General features: G+C 43.5%; 1 protein-coding gene across 1 annotated transcript in view; it reads left to right on the top strand.

The window, feature by feature from the left end:
- Positions 1-27580, top strand: part of LOC133968066 (piezo-type mechanosensitive ion channel component 2) — a 61190-nt gene extending 33610 nt beyond the window's left edge. Inside the window, exons 18-53 of the mRNA XM_062403884.1 lie at positions 1807-2093; positions 3876-4036; positions 4662-4838; positions 4955-5077; positions 5598-5798; positions 5900-6104; positions 6713-6814; positions 6966-7131; positions 9369-9612; positions 9756-9873; positions 10507-10663; positions 10748-10837; positions 11675-11796; positions 12075-12143; positions 13345-13448; positions 14688-14808; positions 14917-14988; positions 15294-15460; positions 15700-15893; positions 16763-16936; positions 17855-18574; positions 18956-19214; positions 19499-19678; positions 19848-20142; positions 20416-20548; positions 21357-21504; positions 21599-21810; positions 22267-22425; positions 22606-22753; positions 23254-23442; positions 23666-23758; positions 24094-24263; positions 24373-24492; positions 24998-25077; positions 25310-25508; positions 25809-27580. Of these exons, the coding sequence (XP_062259868.1) occupies positions 1807-2093; positions 3876-4036; positions 4662-4838; positions 4955-5077; positions 5598-5798; positions 5900-6104; positions 6713-6814; positions 6966-7131; positions 9369-9612; positions 9756-9873; positions 10507-10663; positions 10748-10837; positions 11675-11796; positions 12075-12143; positions 13345-13448; positions 14688-14808; positions 14917-14988; positions 15294-15460; positions 15700-15893; positions 16763-16936; positions 17855-18574; positions 18956-19214; positions 19499-19678; positions 19848-20142; positions 20416-20548; positions 21357-21504; positions 21599-21810; positions 22267-22425; positions 22606-22753; positions 23254-23442; positions 23666-23758; positions 24094-24263; positions 24373-24492; positions 24998-25077; positions 25310-25508; positions 25809-26061 (6412 nt within the window). The 3' untranslated portion in view covers positions 26062-27580. The remainder of the gene's footprint in view (positions 1-1806; positions 2094-3875; positions 4037-4661; positions 4839-4954; positions 5078-5597; positions 5799-5899; positions 6105-6712; positions 6815-6965; positions 7132-9368; positions 9613-9755; positions 9874-10506; positions 10664-10747; positions 10838-11674; positions 11797-12074; positions 12144-13344; positions 13449-14687; positions 14809-14916; positions 14989-15293; positions 15461-15699; positions 15894-16762; positions 16937-17854; positions 18575-18955; positions 19215-19498; positions 19679-19847; positions 20143-20415; positions 20549-21356; positions 21505-21598; positions 21811-22266; positions 22426-22605; positions 22754-23253; positions 23443-23665; positions 23759-24093; positions 24264-24372; positions 24493-24997; positions 25078-25309; positions 25509-25808) is intronic.
- Positions 27581-27590: the final 10 nt, after the last annotated feature.

Genomic DNA, 27590 nt, shown 5'->3' with positions numbered 1-27590 from the left:
AACCATTAGCTTTGTAGTTAACTTGCTCGTAAATCCAACATCATAAACATTTCAGATTTGTTTATAAACCATCTCAAAACATGGTTTCTTCTCACGGACGATAAACATCTGGCAATGTGTGCGTTAAAAGCAGCATAGAAACACAGCGTCATCACAAACGCCCTGTTACACCCTCATATCACTGCTCTCATTGTCGTGCAGCTTTGTGTCACAGCTGCTCACATTTTCACCGTCTGCAGGCGACTTTAACTGTGTTGTCGTGCACTTTCCATTGTTTTTGTCGCCGCTTGCTCGTCTCTGCTTCTCTCTGTGACCTGCTGCCATCTTCTCCTCTGCCACCGTTTCCTCACAGCCATGCTAAAGTCAGCGGGCGTATCTATCTGATCATGGATAGGTGGGTAACTTGCTCGCTTTTCTGTGGCATCCACCGACATCCCAGTTCCCCCTGGAGCGTTAATGCCTCCTCTTTATCCCCCTTTTGCCTGAACTGGTTCCTCGATGATCTCCTGAAAGTTTAATATTCCTGTAGTTTCAACATTTCGGTTCTCTCTCTCTTTTTTCTGGTATTCTTTTGCTTGTAGCCTTCTCTCTCTCTCTCTTTGTGCTGTCTGGTACATTTCTGTATCTCTACCCCCCCCCCCCTTCTCCTCAATACAACCCTTCTTTCCAATGGTTTCACAAACTGTCCAGAAGAACAACTTCCACCTCAAGCATGTTTCAGTCTCCAAAGTCCTACTTTTGAGTATCTTCCCAATGATCCACACCCCGTCTGTCTGTTGAACCCCAAAGAAATCATTCCCCTTCCCATTAAAAGCCTGTCTCCCCCGACCCACAGGCCAGTGTTCGTGCATTTTAACGTGGATATTCCTTGTCAGGGACTTTGAGTGTCTGTGTCAGTTTCTCTCCTCACTGTTCGATCTCTGTACATCTCTGTAACTTTCATTGTTCCGAGCAGCATCAAGCAAAAAATCTCCTCTCAACCGAGCAAGTAAGTGCGTCCTCTGGGTGATAGTGACATGCCTGCCTTGATGTGCAGCCAGTTCATGCAAGCCAATCCCCCCTGACCTTTGACCTTACTCCATTGCCTGAGACGAACTCCCAGGGTTAATGCCCCTCCCCCCCCAGACCGTTTAGCTCAGTCATAAAAAAAACCAGCACAGATTGTTTTTTGGAATGCGGAGGGAATGTGCACTGCTTCTCGATATCAATGCCTGATGAATCCCTGCTCTGATGTCCAGGTAGCGGACACAGAGCAGACACAGTTCCCATCGAAACATGTTTGCATCAGAGACGTTCACCTGGTCCGTGTGACTGAGCGTGTGGGGTCTTTCTATACTTATGAGGACATCGTGCTTTCAAAACCAAATCCAAAATAATATCTATCTATCTATGTATCTGTAGTATTCAACAAGCAATCTTGAGCTATTCAGTTATGTGAATGTTCACAAGACGAACCTACCTCACAGATTCATATTCAGTTTAAGAAATGCCTCTAGTTGAATTCTATAGACACAGGGTCAGACATTAGGGCACTGGGAGACATTCATAGACTTTATTTAAGGAAAGTTAAAAGTTTGTGGCTTTTTGTGACCTGAAGCTGACCTGTACAAGAAGTAATAAAAAACTGAAATTTAAAAATGTCAACGCAACAACTGTGATTCCAAACTTAATGCTGAAAAAAACAACAACCCTAAAAGAATAAAGTAGATAACCCAACCCAACGTCCCTGGAAGTCCTCACACGTATAGAATTACAGTTGACTGTGTGTGAGTCTTTGTGCGTTAACACTTCCTGACGTGTCTTCAGACTGGTGCACCAGGACGGCAGTCTGGCAGACCTCACCTTGCTCAGCGCCAGCTCGGTGGACGCGGCGCTACCCAGAGAGCCGGAGGAGGTGCAGGAGAAGCAGGAGGAGCAGGAGGTGTGGGAGTCGGAGAAGGACAGGAAGCAGGTCCTGGTGGTGGTGATGGACAACACTGACATGGGTGGCGAGAAGCGAGGCAGCTTGCACGACCTGCCGCAGTCCAGCACAGAGGAGAGCCACCACTGCAGTACAGGGACCGGGCCGGAGCCGAGCACCGAGCAGAGCTCAGGTACCGAGCTGAGACCTGTCATAACACAGGGAAACCTGCTCATCAGATAAACCTGAAGCTTTCTTTAATGATTTAAAAACAGTACAGCAATGAACTTTTAGAAATAATCTATCAAATTTCAACATTTTGGTAAATTCTTTGTCTGTGAGCCGATATCTGATTCGTCATCTAATCATGGAAACACAAACCACTGACTGAAACTTATCTGGATAATCTTTATACTTCTCTCTTTTGCAGTTTTCCTAAATCAAGTTTAACTTGCCTGAGAAAACAAAACATAAATAAACCTTTATATTAAAAACTGGACCCAATAATCCAGAGTTTCTCCACAGGACATCTCCAAACAGCTCCAGATGAAATCAAGATCTATGAATTATTCCTTGGAAAACTGTTTAAAAAAGAGACAAGCTATATTTTATTCTGTCCCGTTGTCTAGATCAGACTTCTCGGCCCGTGTCCCGTCTTCCACTAAGTTTCATGGAAATCTGTTCTGTGGTTTTTACGTAATCCTGCAGACAAACAAAAAACAAACCAACACAGTTGTATTTAATCACTTCAGAATTTCCGTGTGACCTCTGGCTAACTCCTCCAACGTCCATCACAGCTTCCCACACTGCTGGCCGCGTTTACCTTGATCCCTGAGTTTACAACGGAGACTTGTGCGTTCTGGTGTGTAAGCACTTTCACTCATGAGTGTGGAGACATCTCCTCTCAGATCTCTGTCGGCCTGCAGCTCCTCCGTCTGCTCAGGAGACGGATGGTTCTCCTGCAGAAGCTCCGTCGGCTGCTCCAGCATCTGCTGCCTGTTCTCCCACCAGTCAGCCGTTAATCATCTGCAGCAAAGTCGGCTCCTGTGAGATTTATCTCCAGGGTTCTGCTGTGACGCGGCTCGTACGCTCACTTTCAGACACGCCGCTAACTGACGCATTAGCATGTTTACCAGGACAGTCACACGGGTCCTAAATTAAAAATGTTGTTTATATACACAGAAATAAAAATAGGTGATAAAACCCAGCCCTGCAGCTTGGTTTATAATGAGCTGCAGGCCATACAGGCTATAGGCTCTATCCAAACAATGAGGCCTCTATTAAAGCCTGAGATCAAGTCTTAAGTAAAACGCATATACACACAAACTGTGGCTGCCGTTTTTATATCCTTTCTGAGAATATAAAAGAGAATATTCAGTCTTTATATTCAGCTAATTGAAGTAACTGCTTAGAATTTGCGTGTGAATACAGATTTAAGGTTCAGTATGTTTCCATCCGTCCTCATTTTGTTTCTATGGGAAATAAAAATACATAAACAATCCTTCAGCAGCTTGAGAATACATGGGAAGGAATTTTGGCTTCTACATTGACCTCAGTCATACCTGAGGTTAAATGATGAACACTCAATATACACAGAGTATTGTTAAGTAGAATCTTGAGGGCTGACCCCGTCCCGATGGGCGATCTGGTAGATTATCAGGATCTATGACATCTTTAGAGAAGCAACAGGCCTCCATCTCACAGAGGAATACAATATGTACACTGGTTAATTGGTAGATATGTCATGAGATTTATAGACAATAAGAGCATATACAATATCTTATATCAGACTAATTCCTTAGGTTTAAAGAGAGAAGAGTGTTCCGTCGTGATAAGGGGACGTAGGCGTAATAAAAGACATAGGACAGTTGTGTTCAAACCGTCAACATATTGCTGTAATTGTGAGATGAAACTTTCCACTTGAACCTCATCAGTGTTTTCATTGTGTCTGTTTTTTATTTCCCCCCTCGTCCAGATCTGAAAAATAAGTGGCACCTGGTGATCGACCGTCTGACTGTGCTCTTCCTCAAGTTCCTGGAGTATTTCCACAAGCTGCAGCTGTTCATCTGGTGGCTGCTGGAGATCCACATCATCAAGATAGTCTCCTGCTACATCGTCCTGGTCTCTGTCAAAGAGGTAGAGACCCGGGATTCCTCATTTGTCCTTCAATCTCATTTTGTATGTACAGGAGTGACGTGCTTTTTGTCTGCATTTGCTTGAAAATGAAAGGTGTTTTTCTGTCATTGTAAAATGTTCAATGCTCTTAAATTAAAGTTATTGTTTGATGCTTCAGACGTACAAAGTTGAACTCTGAACCAACAGGAAATCCAGCAGGAATCTGTTTCCCACCAGAGCAGCCAGATAATAATAATAATAATAACATGGGGTCATGAGGACAGACAGTTACAGTTACCGGATGGAAATAAAAGAAGTAAAAGTTTGGAGAGTGTTTTACCCTGAATAACCTCCTCATACTTACTCTGTTAGATTCCTATTAACATGTAATTCCATAGATTTGAATTTATGTAATGTAATTATCTTTTATTTATAGTTCTTGACCCTCGGTTTTATTTTAATTTTTATGGATTTGAATTGCCTCACATTACTCTTCATTTTTATCCCCCCTCTTCTTCTTCAAATAACTCTTAAAAGTATATTTTAATGTGCTTTTAAAGAAGTTGCACAATGAAGAAACCTTATTTCTGCCGGCAGCAGTAAGACTTTGAGAATATGAGCTGGTTCTGTCTCGTCTCCTGTGCAGGTGTCTCTGTTCAACTACGTGTTCCTGGCGTCCTGGGCCTTCGCGCTGCCGTTCAGTCAGTACCGGCCGCTCGCCTCCAGCGTCTGCACCGTGTGGACCTGTGTCATCATCGTGTGTAAGATGTTGTACCAGCTGAAGACCATAAAACCCCCGGACTACTCCAAGAACTGCTCCGTGGTAAATATGTGTAGTGAATGTTTCACAACCCCGGATTGTGTGAGCTGCTGTTCACACACACTATTATTAATATTTCAGAAGCGTGTTCATCCAAATGTTTTAATTTCCGTCCGCAGTCGGCGACGTACTCAAGCGACCAGAAGACGGAGCTGCAGGATTCTCTTCTGTATGTGGGTCCAGTGGATCCGGCCAACTGGGTGGGCCTGGACAAATCTCCTGACCTGCTGGGATACCTCAGGGTGAGGAGGGGGATGGGGGGAAAACAGTGTGCATTTTTTAAATATTCTTGGTAATACATGGAAATGTTTATGAGAAAAATCAAAAAATGATAAATTAAATCAAAATGTAAAATGTAAATCTGTTGAACATCAACTCCATGTGTTTATAATAAAAATACAAAAAATATCATGATATTTAATAAATGACAAAACAACTGTTATTCCTTTAACTTTCTGTACATAATTGTCGGTCTGCGCAATACACGTCCCTCATTTATATTTCATCACATTTTACAAATACCTCTTAATTTTCTTTACAAGTCAATATTCTATATTCCCATGCTCTAAAACGATCAATATTTCACATCCCATGTTCTCTGTCCACTGTTTAACTGCTTCCCCATGCCTCACTGCTTATTATCGCTATTTTAAAAAACATACAATACTATAAATGGTTGTGAAAAACAAATCCTACTTTGCAATATTTAACTAAATAAATGTCTTAAGAGTAAACATTGAAATGTGCTCTGTCTCTTTGCAGAACAACCTGCTGATGTTGGCTCTCTTGGCGTTCGAGGTGACCATCTACCGCCATCAGGAGTACTTCAGGCTGAGGAACAAGCTGTCCCCCCCCGCCGCTCGCATCATCTTCCACGACACCACGCGGCAGCACCTGGACATCGGCATCGTCAGCTTCGTCAAGTACTTCGTCAACTACTTCTTCTACAAGTTTGGACTCGAGGTAGGAAGCGGCTGAGCAGGAGAGAAGAGCTGAATATGTACATTTTGATCTCAGAAGGATGGTCTCCACTCGTGTTCACTCTTCACGTGTCGTTCCCCCAGACGTGTCTTCTGCTGGTGGTCAACGTCATTGGGCAGCGGATGGACTTCTACGGCATGCTTCATGGCTTCGCCCTGATAGCCGTCATGTACCGGCGACGGAGGAAAGCCATCGCGGAGATCTGGCCCAAGTACTGCTGCTTCCTGGCCTGCATGATCACATTACAGTACTTCGTTTGCATCGGGATCCCGCCTGCAGCCTGTAAAGGTCGGTGCTCTGCTCCCGTGACTGTTATCAGTCATCGTAAAAAAATTGAAAATGCTCATTAAAGTTCCCAAAGTTCAAGGTGACATCTTCAATTTGCCTGTTTTGTCAGATCTTTAAAGTTTTTACTTTCTAACAATGTAAAAAGCAGAAAAGAAGCAAATTCTCCAATTTGAGAAGCTGAATACAACATATTTCTGGCCTTTGTGCTTGTTAGACGACATAAATTAATAATGGATCATCTACATTGTTGTGGATATGCCATCAATTTCTGTCAATCAGCTTCTCATTTACATTATTATTCATATTATTATATGATTAATAAATTAATTCCGCTTAAACTGCTTGTTAAGCATCACAATAAGCTGCAGTAGAGGTGCAGTCAATCAAAATGTGTATCTGTGTTAAATATCTTGGTCCTTGATTTACAAAAATACATTGTTTGATGAAACATCACGTAATCATGTTCTTCAACCTTCACAATGGACTTTCTCTTCTTTTATTTGTTACCCCCCTTTTATTGCCAGTTCTCTCCTTTTTTAAAACACTCCCCAAATAAACCTGTTGTTTTGATTTATCCGTGGTGATATTGGTGCGTGTCTTCATTCCAGACTACCCCTGGAGGTTTCCCAGCTCTTTCACAGACTCCAAAGTGGTCAAGTGGCTCTACATCCCAGATTTCCACACCAAGCCCAACCCGTCCTTCCTCATCTGTAGGTTTCTCCAACAGGAGATTCAAAAGCATTTAGATATTTTACCTTATTGGAAAAAGTTATTGTGACGTTATTGTTAACACATATTGGTGTTTTGTGATGAATTGAAAAAGGCACAATGATTGAGTGAAGTGCTGTGTCTCTTTTCCAGATGACTTCATGCTGCTGCTGTGTGCCTCTCTCCAGAGGCAGGTGTTCGATGATGAGAACAAGGCGGCCGTCCGCATCATGGCCGGGGACAACGTGGAGATCTGCAGAGACCTGGACGCAGCCTCGTTCAGCGTCCACAACCCCGTCCCCGACTTCATCCACAGCAGGTAACAATAGAATGGAATAAATGAATGTCTATTAATATATAGTAATAAATCCCATTCTTGTATTTTGACTCTTAAAATAAGTTTTGCTTTAGATGTCTTAATTTTGGAGCCACTGGATCTTGACTTGGCTTGTGCTTAATGGTGATAGATTTCTACAATATACTAAAACAAATAGTGGACCTTATGAATATATGAAGACAAGTAAAACATTTGAACAAGTGCACCTTATATTTTAAATTACACTATTATCTCACCCAATAATAGCTTAATCCAACATAGTGTCAAATATCCAACGGTTAATACATTATTTAAAAAAGCATCTACTGTCATTTCCCCCAGTTTGAGAGCTATTATGTTTGTGGATCCAAATAAATCAGCAAACACACATTGTTGTGTAACGATCCTCAGAGTGAGACACGTTCCAGGTCCCTCCAGTCGAGCTGCTGTTGAACTTGGCTGCAACCGGTGAAAACTGCAGGAATCCTAAGTGGGGCGCCGCTGAATCAGAACTCGCTCACTCAGCAAATCCCTTATCCCGGGCAAATATTAAAACAAGACAGATGACGGTCGCTCAGCGGGAGATGTTACTGAAGACCCACCGCATGCATAATTCACAGCTGTGGCTTTGCTCCAGTTGTGTTTGAATCCAGAGCTCGATCCTGACTTTGCACAATAAAAAAGAAGCGCAGGGGTTTCTGGGAGATGGGGCGAGTTAGAGAGGCAGCGAGAGCATCCTGACCTGTCCACAGTCATTGATTATGTGCTCTTCACATTCCACTGTTTTGATGCACAAAGTGGACAAGTCTTTTATTAACGCACTCTGTGTCCATCAACAAGGCCTCGCCGAGAGCGAGCGAGCAGCGCAGCCCGTCTGTCCACGCCGCGGCAGCGCTGCACTTATTCCATCGTTTCCCTCCAGGATCGAATTACGGATACAGGGGGGATGGGGGGGTGGGGGGGGAGAGAAATCCATAATCCACAAAAACACTCTGTCCGTCACTCCTCGACTCAGACGCTCTCGCCCTGTACTCTAACTCAATAAGTAGCTTTCATGTATGGAAAAGGTATTTTCTCCCCCCCCTGATGAAGAAGGACACTCACTCAGCTATTCCGGCCCATCAACAGATCGTCCGATTCCAAACCCACTTCATCAGAGCTGCTTCCTAAACACTGCAGCTGTTGTTGTGGTCCCAATGTTTTTTTTCCCCGGGTCCATCGAATTAACGTGCACACCGCTTCCTGTGCCTCCGCTGCTCGCGTCACATTAACGCCCTCTCACCTGATGAAGGCAGGATCCGTCCGTGTGTTCTTAGCATGTGAGACACACGCGGGACACGCAGCTTAGTGCACATGTGCTGAGTGACAGGAGTCAGGTTTCAGCTCTGGTTCCCATTCATTGATTTAGTCTCTTACCGGAGCCCTGACGCTAAGTGAAACCCTAAGTGTGATTGATGGGGCGGATTATAGGAGCAGCAACAACATGAACTGAAATGTTGTTTTGACTCTTACTATGTGGTAAACATGCGTCCTCATTAGCAACTGGGCCCGACTGGCACTGGTCCCAGGCAGCGTCCTGGAGTCGTCTCGTGAACGTCTCCGTCGGTCGTCTGATGTCAAATAACGTTTAACGGAATTCAAAACGTTTACCTGTGGATCTAAGCCTCATGGGAGATTCGCTCACGCTCTAGTTTCACGTTGTCCTCTTATCGTAAGGTGAGCAGAATGTGACCTGTCTGGATTTTTGGTGGCTGACTCCGATAATAATAATATTAGGATAATATTAGTATTTCTGATACTGACGTGTCGGCCGATATGTTAATCAAAGAAAATAGATTTGTCTCTTGTAAAAATCTCAGATTAGCCTATTAGCCTATTAGCCTATTAGCCTATTAGCCTATTCGCTACCAATGAATTGGTCGTGCTCTATTAATGGAGCCTCGGTCATGTGCTTGATCTTTATCAGCTGATTGAGACCACAAGAGAGATAATTAAAATACAATCAACTTTTAAAAATGTATAATTGCTTTTCATTGAACCTGCATTTGATATGAAATCTAACAGTATCACTAAGAAAGGAGCTTGTATCTGTTTATATCTATTAAAGAATAAAATCTGCTTCCTTAGTGCCATACACTTACAGTATGATCATAGGCTGCTTTTGAAAAATGCTAATATGTGAAATATCGTCAACTAGTCATTTCAATTTCCGAGTGTCCCTCCTCGCCTCCTCCCTGCAGGTCCTACCTGGACATGCTGAAGGTCATCATGTTCAGTTACCTGTTTTGGTTCGTCCTCACCATCATCTTCATCACGGGAACCACGCGCATCAGCGTCTTCTGCATGGGATACCTGGTCGCCTGCTTCTACTTCCTGCTCTTTGGCGGAGACCTGCTACTGAAGCCAATCAAAAAGATCCTGCATTACTGGGACTTCCTCATCGCCTACAACATCTTCGTGATCACCATGAAGAACGTCTTCTCCGTGAGTTGAGGAAGAAACAATCAGCAATAAACTCGTACTTTTTGATTTTATATAAAATAGAAAATTATTTTTTTCTAATTTTATATTAAATTGATTTATCCTTGGATACAGTAAAGGTTTTTTTTGGTTTGCTCTTTCCATAGATTCTGGCTTGTGGCTACATCAACACTCTGATCCCAAAGCAGTGCTGGTTGATCCAGTTGCTCAGTTTGGCCTGCACCATTAAAGAATATAAGATCGAAATCAACCAGGAGCATCTGCGTAAGTGAACATTCAACATCTTGTATCGAAGAGTTTGTTGATATTTTTGTTGGATATGTATTTCGGCTGCGACACTGAACAATGTCAGTGTGATTTTTGCAGCAGGTTGAGTTTTCAGAAATATTTCTTGTTGTATTTTCTACATTTTATACTGTAATCCCACATAGATTAGAGGAAAACAACCTTTTTAGACTCATAATGTCTTTCGTGTGTCAGGGCTCATGTCAATCCACATTATCTCAGTTCCTCAGCTGCAGGACGTTAATCTCCTAACTGTCCGTTGTCTGGAGGGGAATCAATACAGGGAATTTGCACAAATACCAGCCATCAGCTCACTTCTTCATGAACACTGGACCTGCCTCATCCCCGTCTCCTCATGTATCGATCCTGTATTGTGTGTTCTGTCCCTGTCATCTGCCAGGGCGTGTGTTGTTTATTCATGTTGTATTTATGATGGTTCGTCTGCAGCCCAGTTCCCCCCAGATCGGGTCATAAAGTCTGACTTGATTTGTTGTGCCTGCTGAAGATGCTAAACCCATTGCAGGTTATTGGTGTTGGCCCTGCTGCTAATTAAGTGACAGTGGCGTGAACAGTCATTAGTATGATTCTTAATTAAGTGGTCGTCTGTTCCAGCCCCTGATGAGCGCTGCGAGCTGCCCAGTGACGAGGCCGGGATCATCTGGGACAGCATCTGCTTCGCCTTCCTGCTGCTGCAGAGACGAGTCTTCATGAGCTACTACTTCCTGCACGTGGTCGCCGACATCAGAGCGTCGCAGATCCTCGCCTCCAGGTACCTCAGAGGTCACCAGTAAGGTCACGCCCACACACCTGCAGTATCTGACTAGTAACTGATGTGTGTGTCTGTGGGATTCAGAGGAGCTGAGCTCTTCCAGGCCACGATAGTGAAGGCGGTGAGAGCCCGACTGGAGGAGGAGCGCAAATCTGTGGAGCAGCTGAAAAGACAGTGAGAATCCCACGTGTTTGACCTCATGTTTGTACCGTGCTGTGGTTTGGGTGCACGTTTTGATATTGAAATGTGAAGTTATTGACTTGTGTTTACTGTCTGCAAGTTAACAAATATACATACACATATTTTCAAATAGTCCAATCTCCCTCTTAACTAGATCCGCGTTTAATTAGCAGGATTTTGTAAAGCAACTTTAAGTTTAGTGTTTAAAAGTTGAGTCTAACGACATAAAATACTAAAACATATGATTAGAGTTTACAGTTTTTTAAAGTTAATACATTTTAGCATTAGTATATTGAGACTTTATGAAAATTTTTAGTAAATCCCCAAAACGGATCAAAAATATACTGTTAAGAAAACAAGAAGAAAACTATCTCGGGTCTCAAACAGGGGCAATGAGAGAAACTATTGTGAACTGCAAACTGCGGATCGATACACATCTGGTAATCTAGTGAGTATTTACGACGGTGGGACGGTGAATTAAAATAAAGTACAGTCATTAAGGTTAGTTATTAGCAAACATGACTCAGAAATCCATTTGAAACTCGGATTAAAAGCAGCTCCTGCCTCCGTCCTTATTGTTTCCTGGAAGCCCGGCTCTCAGTCTATCATTCTACACAAAGTCAATGTATTTCCACCACTTACAGGTTCCTCAGGAGTTACTCAGACAGAACCCACTCACCCGCCTTAATGAGCACTCCACCGTTACACAACATGCACTGATTTCCACATGACGCCTGGAGACGTCCATGCTCAGTCTGTTAGTTCCGCCCCTGATGTTCCCCTGTGTCGATACCCGGTGTCTCTCTCTCACCGTCTCTCTGATCTAATCAGGATGGAGCGCATTAAAGTGAGGCAGCAAAAGTTTAAGCGGGGCAAGGAGAGGATGCTTAGCATGGCGCAGGAGTCCGGAGAGGGACCGACGCTGGTGCCGCCCGAGGACGACGAAGACGACGGTATGACGGAGCCGGCCAGGGCCTCGTACTGTGCAGCACTTATCAGACACAAAGTTTAGCATAGGGTGAAAATGATGCCTGGTAGAGGTCAGGTAAGCTGTGTTTCATGCTAACTATCATCAGAATGCAGCCATCTTGTGTAGTAGTGACTATTCAAATAAGCAGTTAAACATGAAATAATCGAGAAGCTTCATTGAACAGTAATTGTGGCTTGAAGTTTGTAGACAAAACTGATTTTCTTATTAAAATGTTGCACTCATGTATTTGTGAAATTTTAGGGGCACATCGAACGAAAGCCAAGACCAAAAAAAAGCAGTGGTGGAGGCCGTGGGTTGACCATGCTTCCAGTAGGTTGACCAACCAACCCTCTTTATTCTCTTCCTCCACTCTGATTGGCCCTTGTGTCCTTGACCAGAACGCCGAGGATTCCCATACTGCCCCTGGGCTCTGAAGGCAGCAAAATACAGTAGATTATTTACGCCGTCCAGACTTTAGTCGTTTTCTGTGTCTATTTAAAGGCCCCTGTTACCTGTGTGTGTGTCTGTGTGTGTCTGTGTGTGTCTGTGTGTGTGTGTGTCATTACCAGTGCAGGGCCGGGCAGGGTTTTCCTTAAATAGGCACGATGAGATGATAATGAAATAGAAAGTGACTAAAGTCTGGAGGTATTTGACGTTGTTTAATTTTTAATAAAGAAAAGAAAAATCCCCTGTACCGACCTTAAGAGCCGACAGTAGAGAATCACTGTGTTGTGAAACACTTTCACGCAAAGATATGAAGTCGACTCGCCTTTATTCTCAGTACTGGAATAAAGGATGAAGGGCTTGTTCATTCTTTGCCTGCAGACATGATCACCAAACAGGTTTTACCCCCCAGAGAGAAAAAATCCAAAACCCGATCAGACCATTGATCAAACGCATCAAAATAACGTGTCGCGGTGGAAAAACGTGATGCGGCGGGTTTCCTGTTTGGTTTGAGCTCATGTCTCACATCTCACTCCATCTCCACGTGACATTTTAAAAAATTATTTCTCCATTTTTATCTCTTCTGTCATTCGTCTCCATTTCCCAGCATCCTACCCCCCGACCTCCCCCCCCACCCCCCACCGCCGCCCACTGCGTTTCTGTTCAAGGACATAAGTCAGCCTTGTCTATCCCAATGCTTCTGACACTTAACCACTGGATTCACTTGCTCTGTCAAGTTGCTTAATGGCGACTGTGCGTAAACTGGAATAAATGGTTCTTCCTCGTGCTTTGTGGTCGCAGTCACAGCGGTTGTATTGATAGTTTTTGATGCATTGTGTTTCCTCTGCACTTTCTGTTTCCTCGTGGCTCTGGTTGTTCTTTAAATGTGTATGTGTGTGTGTGTGTGGGTCTATCAAGAGTTTCTACTAATATGCAGCAAGTTAAATAGACGGCCTCATTTCCCTGCATCTTTCTTTCAGCAGGGAACCTCATCTGTGCCTTTTTTTATGACTGTTACCATGAATATGCTGAATGACTCTGCCTCTGTTTGACTGAGTGTAACGAGACTCTGCCCTCTGCCCATCAGTGGTTAGAAGTGGAGACTATTACTTGTTTGAAACGGACAGTGAGGAGGAAGATGAGGAGGAGGAGAAAAAAGACGACGAGCTTCCCAAAAAGTCGGCGTTTCAGGTGATTCCAGGGTTTTTAAATCCCCTCCGAGTTTCAGTTAATCAGTCGGTAACATGCTTTTGTTATTTGTGAGGATGGAGGTGAAGTATGAACATGTTTATTAACTCCATTTTATTATATCTCCTCAGGGAAAAACATTGTACCTTTACTCCTACGCATTTACTGTTTTTCAAAGTAAAGTTTATAGTTTATAACTGATAGCAACAGCTGTAAATGTTGTGGAGTAAAAGTATAAAGTCAGAGTAAATGCACTTTGATCGCAGTTGCAGAAAACTAACAGAAAGAAAGCATTAACTGCTTAAAGAACATATCACTAACTCTCACCGGCATTTCTTGTGTATTAACACTAATGTAAAGAGAGTATGTTTGACTGTGTGTATTCACCTGCATGGTATCCTGGACCAGTAAACGCTCCACTGTCTCCTCAACACTGTAACCACTGATGTTTCTGACCGTTTCACATGTTTCCCCACTAACCTTCTATCCCTCTGTTGCCTCCCTGTAGCGAGCTATTGGGAAATTTGTGTCTGCGGTTCTGGCTTTGCCGCGGTCTATCATTAAACTGCCTAAAACCGTGCTGCAGTATGTAGTGAAGGCAGGCAAGGTACTCACCGACAGAACTAACACTGCTTGTTTCCTGTGTCGTCTGCCTGCTCCATTCAAACATCAGACTGGACTGTCTAGCTTGTGTGTTGTTGTTCTCAATCGTGTAAACAAAAACATCAAATCTGATCTGGAATGGAGATTTGTTTTCATAATGCATATTGTTATTGTCTGTCTGGCTGGTTTGAAGTGGTTTGCATGATTTGCAGCTTTAATCTGAAATGTCTTATAAATGTGTCAGTGTTGTTTTTGTTCTTAATCTAGTGGTCGCTGCTCAGACAGATCCTCAGTTATATCGTGATCCACAGAATAGTAGTAGTGGGTTTTTATTTGTAAATGGAAACTATGGTGGTCATGCATGTTTTCCTACTTTCATAAAAAAAAATTGGCAATATGCAATGTGTTCCAAACAGTTGTTTTCTTTAACAGTTCATCAACTTGAAGGCATTGTTGAAACATTTTCAGATTTTTTTTTTTTTTAAATGATATTCTTGTGATAATACAGGTGGGATTTGGCACAGATTGGCAAAATAGATCATGTTGGTGCATTGTTTGTTTGGACTTGCTGTTGCACTTGCACACAGCGACTTCACATCCGCTCACTGGTTCTAAACCACTGCTGCCTCTGTTCTCCAGTTCCTTTACCACGCCTGGATCACAGACCCTAAAGCTGCACTCAGAGCTCGAGGAAAAGAGAAACGCAAATTTTGGAAGAAATACACAAAGGGGGTTAGACGCAGGAAAAGTAAAAAAGATGGTAAGAAAGTTCAAAGTGAAGAAATCTTATCCTAATATTAATTATAAGTGTGAATACATTTGTGTGTTCTTTCAATCATATTAAAGTATCTTTACTGTACGTCACAAGCTCATGTGACTGTGGAGGTCGGTGACTCGTCTGACGGGCAAGAAAAAGACGAAAACAAGAAGTCTGGACCAGGTTGGTTTCCTCCTCAGGAGATTGTGACCTGAGATGTTGAAAACTTCATTTTATCTCCTGAGTCTTAAACCACATTAGAAATGAGTGAAAAAGAAATGCACACTGCACAGATTTCCAATGTACTTGTATATTTTCTACTTTAACTTTTGCTTTTGAAATCCCTCTGTGGTTGATCTTTCTCACAGATTCACCAGGATGATAATTATCAGTTTAGACATTTTACCTGATTTCTGAAAAAATTTACTTGGAGAAAAAAATGCAGCTTCTCACTGTCATTTCATTTGAATCCGTTTGACTTCCCTCAGACAACGTCATCAAACGCGTGTTCAACATCATAAAGTTCACGTGGGTCCTGTTCCAGACGACAGTGGACAGCTTCACCAAGTGGATGAACGACATGTGCAGAGAGTACATCGACATCTCCACGGTGCTGCGCATCGAGCGCTGCATGCTGACGCGAGAGGTCAAAAAGGTACAAGAACTCTCTCACTTAGTTTTTTAAACTTTCATTTGAGTACTTTTCCTGATCACCTCACTTTTCTTGTCCACAAGTAGGAAACAACAATTTACATTTGAGCTTTTTTCCTCAGTGTGTAATTAAATACAGAACCTGCAGTAGCTAAGGACATTTAGTTTCTTTCCCACCGTTTAATTGAATATCAATTAAAAGCTAATTACAGAGAAATGAGTGAGCCCGTCTCCTCTCACCAGGGTAACGTGCCGTCCAGAGAGAGCATCCACGTCTACTACCAGAAGGCCATGAGGCTCAACATGTCCCGACAGGCCAGTATGGATCAGCTGAGTGAGGACGAGTCGGTGTGCGGCTCCGCCCGAGTGCGGAGGAGGCGAGGAGGATACTGCATGGAGAGCCAGGACTCCACGGCCTCCAGAGACAGCATATCCAGGTACACAGTTCCGGATCGTCAGCAACACAGATTGGGAGGAGGAAACTATTCAGGGAGAGATTTTAGCCTGGTGGAGTTCTCCTCTCTGGAACTTTTACCTCCTGACAAAGATGTTCTTTTCAGGTTTCCAATAAAATAATAAAAATCAAAACTATCCCAGGGGGTAAGTTAGAAAATTTGTTTCAAAAACTTTTCGTGTGCACATTGGTGATCAACACATTGAGCTAATTACTTCACACACACACGGACTTCACACGTGCACAATCACAGATTAAAAGGACACAGCTGGGGAGTGCATGAGTTCTCTAAAATCCAACGGGACCTGAAGTAAACTTAATGCAGACTTCCACTAATAAGAATAATAATCTTCATTATGACTTGTTTTTCTGTTGTTGTTGCTTAAATGTATTACTTTGATTGATACGGCTTTATATTACACGTACAGAATATTAATAGTATGAATAGGATTTTTTTCAATATCTTTCATAAGACTATGGGCAAAAGTTGGTCTTTGTCCATCTATGGTATAAAGATGGACAGTTGAAGGTGTAATATTGATATAATATAACAATAATATGTCAGGCAGCTTATATAAATAGTAAGATTTTGCTGAGAAATTTGAGTTACCAATATCTGCACCATCATTTTCATCCCCCCATGATCCGGCACCATCGCACACTTGATGTGATGTTCTGGATCATTGCACGTGTGTTTGGATTCATTTCATTTCAGTACATTAATGTGACAGTAACATCATTTCCTACTCGTTGTCTATGTTAAGAGCTGTGCCTTGTGTATGTGTGATCGATCCCACCTCATCCCTCCCACCACCACTGATCATTCCACCTGTCGCTCTCGCCACCTCTCAGTGCCGTCACTGAGGCCACCAACCTGTTTTCTCGCCAGTCCACGCTGGAGGACCTGGACGGGATGCCGGAGTGCATCCCCAAAACCAGCGAGCGCGCCAGGCCCAAGCTGCGTAAGATGTACGGCCTGGACCAGTCCAACTCCTCAATGGACAGTGCCAGCAGCTTCATGTCCAGGTGCCTGGCCTCCGCATCTCCCTTCACACCCATCTGCATCGCACGCCTCTGTCACTTTCATTCATGACATCATTCATGTGGTTCCCTCTTAAACAAAACTTGACCCAAGAACAATTTTTTGTTGAAGTTGAATCATTGTTTAAATTTAAATTAACATTTTTATTTTATCCTGTCAAAAAAAGAACAGAACAACCTGATGAATGCCCCTTGTTTTTTTTTATTTTATTGAAATGCAAACTTTTCGGTGGTTTTATGATAAATGATCTGTTCCTTTTCCCTCCGTTATCTAGCCCTAATATAAACATCACTTTTCTCGTTTTTCATTTTTCACACTTTCCATGAAGTTTATTTGGAAACACTTGAGTGTAATTCATTCGGTTTAGCATTTATAAGGTGCATTTATTATTTATAATGCCTTTATAACAACTATAAATCTTTCTGTGGGCACTGGTAAGTAGGGACTGGTGTATAAACACAGAGTTTATTCACCAGTCCTTGCAGCGGAATGCACAGCAGAGTGCAGTCCCCTAATGAAACCCTATTTACATTCACTCATTAATATCAGTGACCTAAGCATGTCAGATCTTCTTTTTTAATCATGCTCCATAAATTATTCTCTGAAAAATCAATGGAAATGTTGAAAAAATGACGAAACTCTCAAAATAGAAAGTGCAACTTCCTGGATCTGCATCAAATTGTAATGGGTGCTTCCCTGACTCGTACCACATCCGTCCACCAAGTGTTGTTGTAATCTGTGTAGTAGCTTTTGTGTAATCCTGCTGCCTAACAAACACAACTCTTTGCCAGATGTAATTACCTAAATGTCTTTATCTGAGAAATCCTACCTGATATGATGCAAATTCAGACGGACATAAAAGTGTGTGTCTGAATGCAGGTTGTGGTTTGTGTCTCCTGCAGCGAGGCGACCCAGTGCGTCACTCTCTACTCCAGACAGGGAACCACAGACACTATAGAAGAAGTGGAGGATGAGCACGATCTAGGGGAGGACAAGCAGAAGGTCCCCTGGGAGTCCCAGCAGCTGGATGACAGTGAGGTGCCTGAGGACGGTCCCTGGTGTGAATCTAGGGAGACGGAGAAGGGTGACGACGAGGGGATGGAGGGGATGGAGGGGATAGAGGGGATAGAGGGGATAGAGGGGATAGAGGGGATGGAGGGGATGGAGGGGATGGAGGGGACTGATGGTGAGGAGGCTGTGGAGGAGAGCGATGTACCAAGGAGCAAAGAGGGAGAAGACGCTCCCTGGGGGTCTTTTGGCCCAGATGAGGGCACCTCCCTCAGGGTGGAGGAGGCAGAGAGTGGCCCTTATGTCCAGGACAAAGACTTCATCTCAGAGAGTGAAGACGGAGGAGGACAGCAGGACCTGATGCAGACGGAGGGGCGTATGGGACTGATCTACACCCCCGACACGGACGCTTCCAAAGCGTCTGACGCCGACGTGCCTCCCAGCTACAGCAAGGCGGTCAGCTTCGACCGTCTGGAGGTGAGCGACGACGAGAGTGACAAGGACAGGAGGCGGCGTATGATCATGACCTCCGACAGCCACTCTGACAGCAGGTCCGACATCATGCTACCGTCCATGACCACCGAGCTGACCGCCAGCGAACTGCTGCTCAACAAGTGAGTCCAACTAGAAGCTGCAGACACACAGGAACCAGAACCAGCAGCTGCTTGTCTCAGATACTTTTCTAAATGATACTCAGTCTATTATTAAAATTGCAAGGTGTACGTCTGTGCTGTCCACAGATCAGAGTAGTGATGTTAACCCTTATGTCACCGATTCCACAGTGTATCCAGAAATGTGACTCTCGCTGAGTAAAGAAACTGCTGTGTAATGCTATTTTTCGAAAGGTGTTCATAACCCCCTGTTCATAGGCCCCTGTGCCAGCTCATAGGTCCCTTTATGATTTATGAATTTTTTGTGACGCTACAACAATGAAGTTTGGTTTAAAGAATCCAACCCTGATCTGTCTCCTCTCTCTCTCTCTGCCGTCTTTTCAGGATGTTTTATGATGAAGAGCTGGAGCAGTCAGAGACTTTCTACCAAGGGCAGCCGCTGATCCTCCAGCTCTGCTACGCCTTCTACAACATGCTGGTGGCGCACTCTGAGATGGTGTGCTATCTGGTCATCATCATCAACCACATGGTGTCCGCGTCCTGCGCCACCCTGGTCCTCCCCATCTCCATCTTCCTCTGGGCCATGCTGTCTGTGCCGAGGCCCAGCAAGCGCTACTGGATGACGGCCATCATCTACACTGAGGTGGAGTCACACGAGAAGATGACCCAAGTCAAATCCTAACTTTGTCAATCGTTGAATTACACTAGTCAAGTGGTGGATGTCTCATTTGGGGATAAAGCTGTTCATATGTTGGATTGGTTGATTTATTCCACTCATTGAGCATATAACATGAGAACAGACACATTATTGCATAGTAACGTCACAGTAAGAACGTATTTATGTCAGTTCTCTCAGTTGTATTTTAATGATCATGTGGGTCTACAGTCCAGGAAGCTCACTGACACTGATGTGGTTCTTTTCTCCAGGTCACCATTGTCATCAAGTACTTCTTCCAGTTTGGCTTCCTCCAATTATCCGCAGCAGTGACCGATAAGGCCAAACCATTTTACCTTCCCAACATCATCGGGGTGGAGAAGAAGGACGGTTATGTCCACTTTGACCTGGTTCAGTTACTGGCTCTCTTCTTCCACAGATCCATTCTGAAGGTACCTGCAAACAAACCATGTGTGAACTTTTAACCAGGCTCTGTGCTGATATTCAATTTTGATCCTGTTTTGACCACTGACAACACATCAGTAGCAGCCATCTTTGTTGAAAATCACCTAATCTGGGCATAAATCATATCATCATGTCCACAAATCCCATCGTTTCCAGTGCCACGGGCTGTGGGATGAAGACGACCCCAAGGAGAAGAGGGAGCCTCCGCGTCAGAGTGTGTCCTCGGACCGGGACGAGAGCGGAAAGGAGTCTGAAGCTGCCTCCTCTGTGATCAGTGAGAAGATGGGCTCCACTCACACCTTGAGGTCCTTAAACTTTGGGACCTCCATAGATTCCGAACACGTCCAGGTGCAATTCCCACAGCAGCAGACCTACCAGCGTCGCAAGAGCTCCAGCGGAGGCTCACACATCTCTCACCGATCGCTTCAGTCGTCTGCCAGAACAAAAAGAGGTGAGGATGCCCCTGATGTGAGACAGCAGTTAAAGGTGACTCATCACGGATAGCAAAAGACAACTGGTACAAAAGATGAGACTACATCTGAACCCCTGAAAGTGTAATTCATATAATACAATGATGATCAAAACTGAAATAACAAGTAGAAGGAATCATCCGAACGTGTATAACACTAATGACCATCTCCTCGCAGTCTCTATCTATGACCTCTGGGATTGAATTCCCTTGTCACGGATCATTTACAACTGGAAATGTGAATTGTTCCCGCAGGAAGCACCACTTCCCACAACAGCAGCCGCAAGGACGGCAGCGAGGCCAGCGTCCACCAGAAGACCCGCAAACAGATGATTGTTGAGAAGCTCCGAGAGCAGCTCTACAAAGGGAAAGCCTTCATCGTGAAGAGGTAACGTTCAGGGTTCATGAACCGAAAGCTGCCGTCGTGTCTTTAAACTCTTTGAAACGCAGTGCTGGAAGAAAGAGTGTAACTTTATGACGACACTGATGAGAAGCGTGCAGAGCAAATATTCTGGATGCTTAATGGAAGATACAGAGTGGGAAATCCCATCAGTGATACAGCAGCTTTCAAAGGTCTAAATTTAGACATTTAATTACAGCTTTCCGGTCAGGCCAGTCAGCGTGAGTTTTGTGTAAGTGCTGCCACAGACATCACAACATGTTATTGGTCTAAATTTAATCACAATGGAACAAGTGGTTTCTGAGATATTACGTCCAAAACGGCAACGGAAACCCACAGAAAATAAGATTTAAATCGGTTACGTTTTCTAGAAATTGGAAATAGGAGCAGTGGCCCATTAAAAAACACAAACATATTACTCACACACAACATAGACACCATGAGGCCTGCACATGCAAACAGAAAAATAGATTAAACGAAAAAAAGGTATATCATGCAATATAGCTTGACATAGAATAAAAACATTAAAGGAGGGGCTTTATCAGGAGGGGGCGGGGCCCAAAAGAGAAGCAAGTGTTTCAGACAGAGGCTGAAAAGAGGAGCTGCAGCAAAGGTGTGAGGAAAGTGATGTGTTCTCTTGAATATGAGCAGAATGTGTCTCCTTCCAAAGTAAATACGTTTATTTCCCTTGTGGTCCTGTGGAGGGAGACGGCAGCGTAACTCTCCCCTGGACACTTTTCACCTGTTTCCTTGATCATAACAACATTAACATTAACTAACCTTGTTTTTTTGATAGGTTCTTGGAGATCTACATTCCCATCAGGCAGTTCTTCTATAACCTGATCCATCCGGAGTACAGTGCCGTCACAGACGTGTATGTGCTGATGTTCCTGTCCGACACTGTGGACTTCATCATCATTGTGTTTGGATTCTGGGCGTTTGGTGTAGGTTTACAGACATTTCCATGATCTTTAATTGCTTATGAAAAATGTCCCTATATTTGTCCAACATTACTTGTGTGCACCTTTTCTCCTGAAGAAACACTCGTCGGCAGACATCACCTCGTCTCTGTCGGAGGATCAGGTGCCGGGACCTTTCTTGGTCATGGTCTTGATCCAGTTCGGGACCATGGTGGTGGACCGGGCCCTTTACCTCAGAAAGTCTGTCATGGGCAAGGTCATCTTCCAGGCTCTCCTGGTGTTTGGAATCCACTTCTGGATGTTCTTCATTCTGCCAGGAGTAACTGATAAGTAAAAACAAACACAGGCTCAAAATAGGTTTAAGATAATTGCACATTTTTTTGTTTAGTGGCTACGATTAGCTTGATAATCAATATGTCAATTGTCAGGAAAATAACAGGCAAGAATATTCATAATCAATCAATGAAGTGAAGAGTCAAATATTGTTGGATCAAACTTCTCTTGGATCAGAATTAGCTTCTAGGAACTTAAAATTTGCATTACTATAGGATGTGCTTGATAGTTAGTTAAAATGTGACACTAAAAACAAATAATTCAAAGCAACTCAGGAATCTTTTATGTAAAATCTGAAACTAAGTTCTAAAGCAATAAACCATGATTCTGAATGTTTTACATCTGGCAGGAATTTGCCTTTTTTGAGAAATCACATTTTTGCAGTGACAGAATGAAAACCATCTTTCTTTATCCCTTTTCACACATTGTCTCTCTTTTCTTTTTCTCTTGTAGGCGTTTCGGTGAAAACAAGGTTGCTCAGATGTGGTATTTTGTCAAGTGCATCTACTTCGGCCTGTCGGCCTATCAGATCCGCTGTGGTTATCCCACCCGCGTTCTGGGAAACTTCCTCACCAAGAGCTACAATTATGTCAACCTCTTCCTGTTTCAAGGGTGAGTTCAGCCTGAGAAGAATCGTTTCTTCCATCTGAGTAAACAGGTCCGAGGCCCCGGTTGTGTGAGGATTTCAGTTTGAAGCTGCAGAAAGATTTCACCTGCAGGGATTAGTTTCAAAAATTGGAAAATAAATGACACATTTCCAATTTGTATCTTTATCTCACTTCCTTTATCCAGTTTCCGCCTGGTGCCGTTTCTGACGGAGCTGCGTGCCGTGATGGACTGGGTTTGGACCGACACCTCGCTGTCTCTGTCCAGCTGGATCTGTGTGGAGGACATCTACGCTCACATCTTCATCCTGAAATGCTGGAGAGAGTCTGAGAAGGTGATTTTCATCGTGGCATCAGTCTGGTGTGAAAAGAATCGCCCTCAGAGCCAGAGCCTGTCATTCTGGAATTCGAGCAAAAAGTTATTTCTGTCAAAGTCGATCATTTTCTTCTGAAAACTCCTTCGTGTTTCTAAAACTCCTTCATGTTTTTGGCTTCATGGCTTCAGAAGAAGAATTTCTGATCTGCATGGGCACGGTGATGGATGAAAGCTGAATTTATGGGCTATAAAATATATTGTGTGTGTGTGGTGCCCAGTATTCCCAGTGGCGCAATAAACAATGGTCTTTATTAATGCACTTTCGCAATCTGTCCAGGTTCAATCTGCAAGTACCTCCTGTGCTTCAAGTTTTTGTTCCATCTTTACTGATATTGCCCTGAACGGATTAATTGTCTTATTCTGATTGATTAAAAAAAAAGTGCTGGCACAAAATATGCAAGTGTCAGCAGCTCTCTAACAACTCCAACAACTCTGACCACTCTGCTGTTCTTCATGTAGAGATACCCGCAGCCCCGAGGCCAGAAGAAGAAGAAGGTGGTGAAGTTCGGGATGGGGGGGATGATCGTGATGCTTCTGATCTGCATCGTCTGGTTCCCGCTGCTTTTCATGTCTCTCGTCAAATCGGTAGCTGGAGTTGTCAACAAGCCGCTGGACGTCACGTTTGAAATCACCCTGGCTGGTTTTCAGGTGAGGACATGTTTTTGAGGTTAAAACATCTGTGACTTCACATTTGATCCGGAGCTGATTACCCGATGAATACAATGTTTTCTAGAATGTGAGAATCTGCTGGTTGCTGCTTTTTGACAGATTCAGTACAGAGGCCAGAGATGAATTTCTCTGTTTAATTCTCAGTCTTTCAATGTATTAACAAGACAAGAAGTTGCTCTCTCTAAACGTCCTCTTCTTGCAGCCCATCTTCACTATGAGCGCTCAGCAGAAACAACTGCAGAATGTGACAGCGTCCGAGTTTGCAGATTTAAAAAAGAAATATGGAGGCAAAGATGTAAGTATAAAAAATACAGTATAAATCCCCCCCCCCTCCCCCCCCCACACACACAAACACACTCAAATAATGCATGTGTCATTGTGTTTCTTATGTGTTTATTGTTTGCTGTGGTGAAAAAGAGGTAACAGGGTTTAATTCCCACATCATTTAAACTTTTATGACAAACCAGGCAGTAAATACACACCAGAAAAGGTCATTTAATAGTTGTCACATATAAAACATATCTTCTGCAGGTTTAACCGAAACTTCCAATCCCTTTGTCAACAGAACTTTGAAGTCACCGCTCGTATAATTTGAACTAAACCCTGCTAATGTGCTTCTGTTGTTGTCAGGATCCCTTGCAGTGGCTGGAGACCTACATGCCCGAGGATCTGGTCATCGCTGAGCTGAAAGGCAGCTCCAACTCTCTGTGGACCATCAGCCCCCCCAGCAGAGCCAACCTGATCGAAATGCTGAACTCCCCTGAGGACTTCCCCATCACTGTGACCTGGAGCATTCAAAGGTATGACAAAATGTCCACTCACTACTGTATCTAATCATGTAGGAGGTCCAATATAATATGATTTAAAGGTGGCCTGCTCACAAACACCTGTTCCTCCTCTTAATCTCAGAAACCTCAATCTCGGTGCCAAGGCTGAAATAGCATCTGGAAAACGAGTGACGTCTCTGGACCACAAAACTAGGACGGACCTCGTAAATGTCCTGAATGGGTCAGGAAACACTTCACATGTGTGAGTCTATCAGCTGCACTAACATCATCCAGTCACACAGATAGATTCTTATACATACTGGTGTTTATACTCAAAATGTAGGACTGCAATCTGACACTGTTCACTGTCTTGCATCTTACATTTCACTTTTTACTTCACTTTTTATATCTTTTATCTATTATATATAGTTTATTTAGATATGTTTATGTCTAAATAAATGTTACTTGTATAAATATTAGAAAAAGGGAGTAAATAAGAAGTAAATAGTGAGTAAATATATATTGTTTCTTTTTATTGCTCTTCTTATGTGTGTTGTATTTATTGCGTTTTATGTTTTTATGTTTCTATGTTCATTGTATGCACCAATAACCAGAGCAAATTCCTTGTAGTTGTAAACCTACTTGGCAATAAATACTTTCTGATTCTGATTCTGATTCTTTATATTTAGTTTTTACACAGTCCTGCTCCATTATGTTTTTCCTACAGTAACAGCCTCTTTTCCTCTTGTCCTCTTTCTTCTCTGCAGGAATCTAACAAACACGTTTCCTCGTTATATCCGAGCCCCCAGTGACGCCGATGCCAAACCTGTCGACCAGCTTTACGATGGTTAACATCTTCTTTATCACCGCATATTCAAAGTTCTAATTTCCTTCTGAGAGAATAAAAACCTGTGCCATCAGACTCATCTGAAAGATTTGAATTTTACTATAAAATCACAACACAGCAAGAAGCTTAAAAATACTTAGTTTTAGTAAGAATTGTATTGTTTTTGTAATTGATTTGTATCTGCTTCATCCTGATTGAATATCTGCCACGATGTCATTCTTCACCGTTGCAGATAAAGACAGGATGATGGATATAATTTTGACGTTGAATCGACCGGAGAGTTCCTCGGATCAGATCCAGGAATGGTGGATTGTCAACCAGACGGAGCCCGGCCCGATACAGAAGAAGAGTGAAGGGCGTGAGGGGCTACAGCTCTACGTGTTCAGCGACCAAGTCAGTCCGCCCAGTTTGGGATTCCTGGCTGGATACGGGTGAGTGACCTGAAAAACACTGTGGATTTAAAGATTTAGCTGTTTCAGTCACTATATATTGTTTTAATTACATTTTGGGTATTATTTAGTGTTTGGTGAGAACTCAACCAAACAACTGTAGGATAAATGTGAGGAGTGTTGGATGATTAGCAGTTTTACCTTTAACTCTTTCTAAACCGGCATGTAAAGGTCAAATTTAGGGTTCTGTCCCCTTTCAACTCCACCTACCAGCTGGAGGACTAAGATCACAAGGGATCCACAATCTTAACTGAACATCTCCTTCCTCTCTTCCCTGTCCAGGATCATGGGCCTGTACGCCTCGGTCGTTCTCGTCATCGGCAAGTTTGTGCGCGAGTTCTTCAGCGGCATCTCCCACACCATCATGTTCGAGGAGCTCCCCAACGTGGACCGCATCCTCAAGCTGTGCACCGACATCTTCCTGGTCCGAGAGACGGGGGAGCTGGACCTGGAGGAGGACATGTACGCCAAACTCATCTTCCTCTATCGCTCGCCAGAAACCATGATCAAGTGGACCCGGGAGAAAACTGAGTGAAACTCGGCGCGGGGACGTTAAATCATGGAGGCTTCTTTTTCTGGAGATGCTGGGTGGTGTGAGCCGCTACTTCAGCCTGTTCACCAGCTGAGGGAGCACGAAGCCGCCGAGGACCTGGTGCGTCCTCCTCAAACTGAGCTCTGGTGGCGGCGACGCAGCGTTAGCTCCACACAAAAAAAACTTTTTGAGTTAAGAACTGGTATTTTTTTACTCTTAACTGATGAAAAACAGCAACAAATTGCAGTTACATTAATAACAATGGAGCACAAATTTGCCGGTGCTTTATAAAACCTTCGCAAAAAGAACCTGGCTCGGTTTGGAAAGCAGCCGGTGTTCAGTTGGAGACGGACAAATCTTTTTGGGACCGTTTCTCTTAAGTTATAAAAAAAAGTCTCCTGATACTAAGGTGGATTTTTTTCCCACACACACGTCGCTGCTCTTCACGCCTGTAGTCCTACATTTACACAACCGCACAGCAGGCGGAGAGAAACTCGCACTGGCCGCAACATTACACTTTAAGGGCTTCCCACCAAAAAATAGCTGCACAATTAATGACCACATGAGCACAATCTCGTATTTTCTCTGACTGGAACACTTTTTGATTGTGGGACTGTGCAATACTGAGCTCCTGTTTCTCCCGACGTGGACCGACAGAGAACGGCTGCGTCGGAGCAGGACACACGAACACAGCCCCACTGGCTTGTTTTTTAAAGGTCAGAGGCCACATGGGAAACTCTGCAGAGACACAACAAACCGGAAAACATCAGACAATCTTTACCTGCCTTATTTTGTTTGTATGAGACGAACTGACACTCTAATCAACTACATATCTTTCTCAGGAAGAGCAGTTTTCACAGATATTGTATGTGTTTAATGTTACAACATGTAGGCTTTGACGGATTTAAAAAGATTAGGAGACCGAAGGACAGTGGAGAACTATTTAAACGGCATGAAACTTTAAAATGTGGATATTGTCCAGATGGACCGACACTGAGTATGTTTACCGCACATGGCCACAGTTTATAAGGCTGCGTTCAGAAAGTACATTTCATCGCTGTGGACTTTTTTCCCCCCTCCACACACACAAGGAGATTATTTGCCAATCATCCGAAACCATGTTCTGAATCACCTACAGGTTGGCTCGAGTCGAAACCAGCAGAGGGCTGGTTCTGGATCAGGGTAACGTGCATTCGGTGGTGGACTCTTGCACATCGCTGTTTTTAAACATTCACGAACTCCGTGGCGCCCACAGCTGTGCAGTCGGTCGTCCAGGAAGAACTGAAAGATTCCTCACATGAAGGGCTCTGCCGTGAAGCCCTTTGGTCCCAACTATGCATTAGAGGACACTGTAGCATGAAAGAGAAACTTCATTACTAATTTTCATTACATGTACATTCAAGTTTAAAGGGACGGGATGGGGAGGAATGAAATGTGAAAATGAACCTGTATGTTAAGGTAATGTGGTATTATAGAGGTCCAGAGATCTGCAAATAAAACATCTGGAAAGGTGTCGAGCTTTTGTTCTCAGC

This window comes from Platichthys flesus, chromosome 14 (assembly GCF_949316205.1).
Source record: "Platichthys flesus chromosome 14, fPlaFle2.1, whole genome shotgun sequence".
Taxonomy (NCBI): Eukaryota; Metazoa; Chordata; class Actinopteri; order Pleuronectiformes; family Pleuronectidae; genus Platichthys; species Platichthys flesus.
This window is presented reverse-complemented; position numbering and strand designations above follow the sequence as displayed.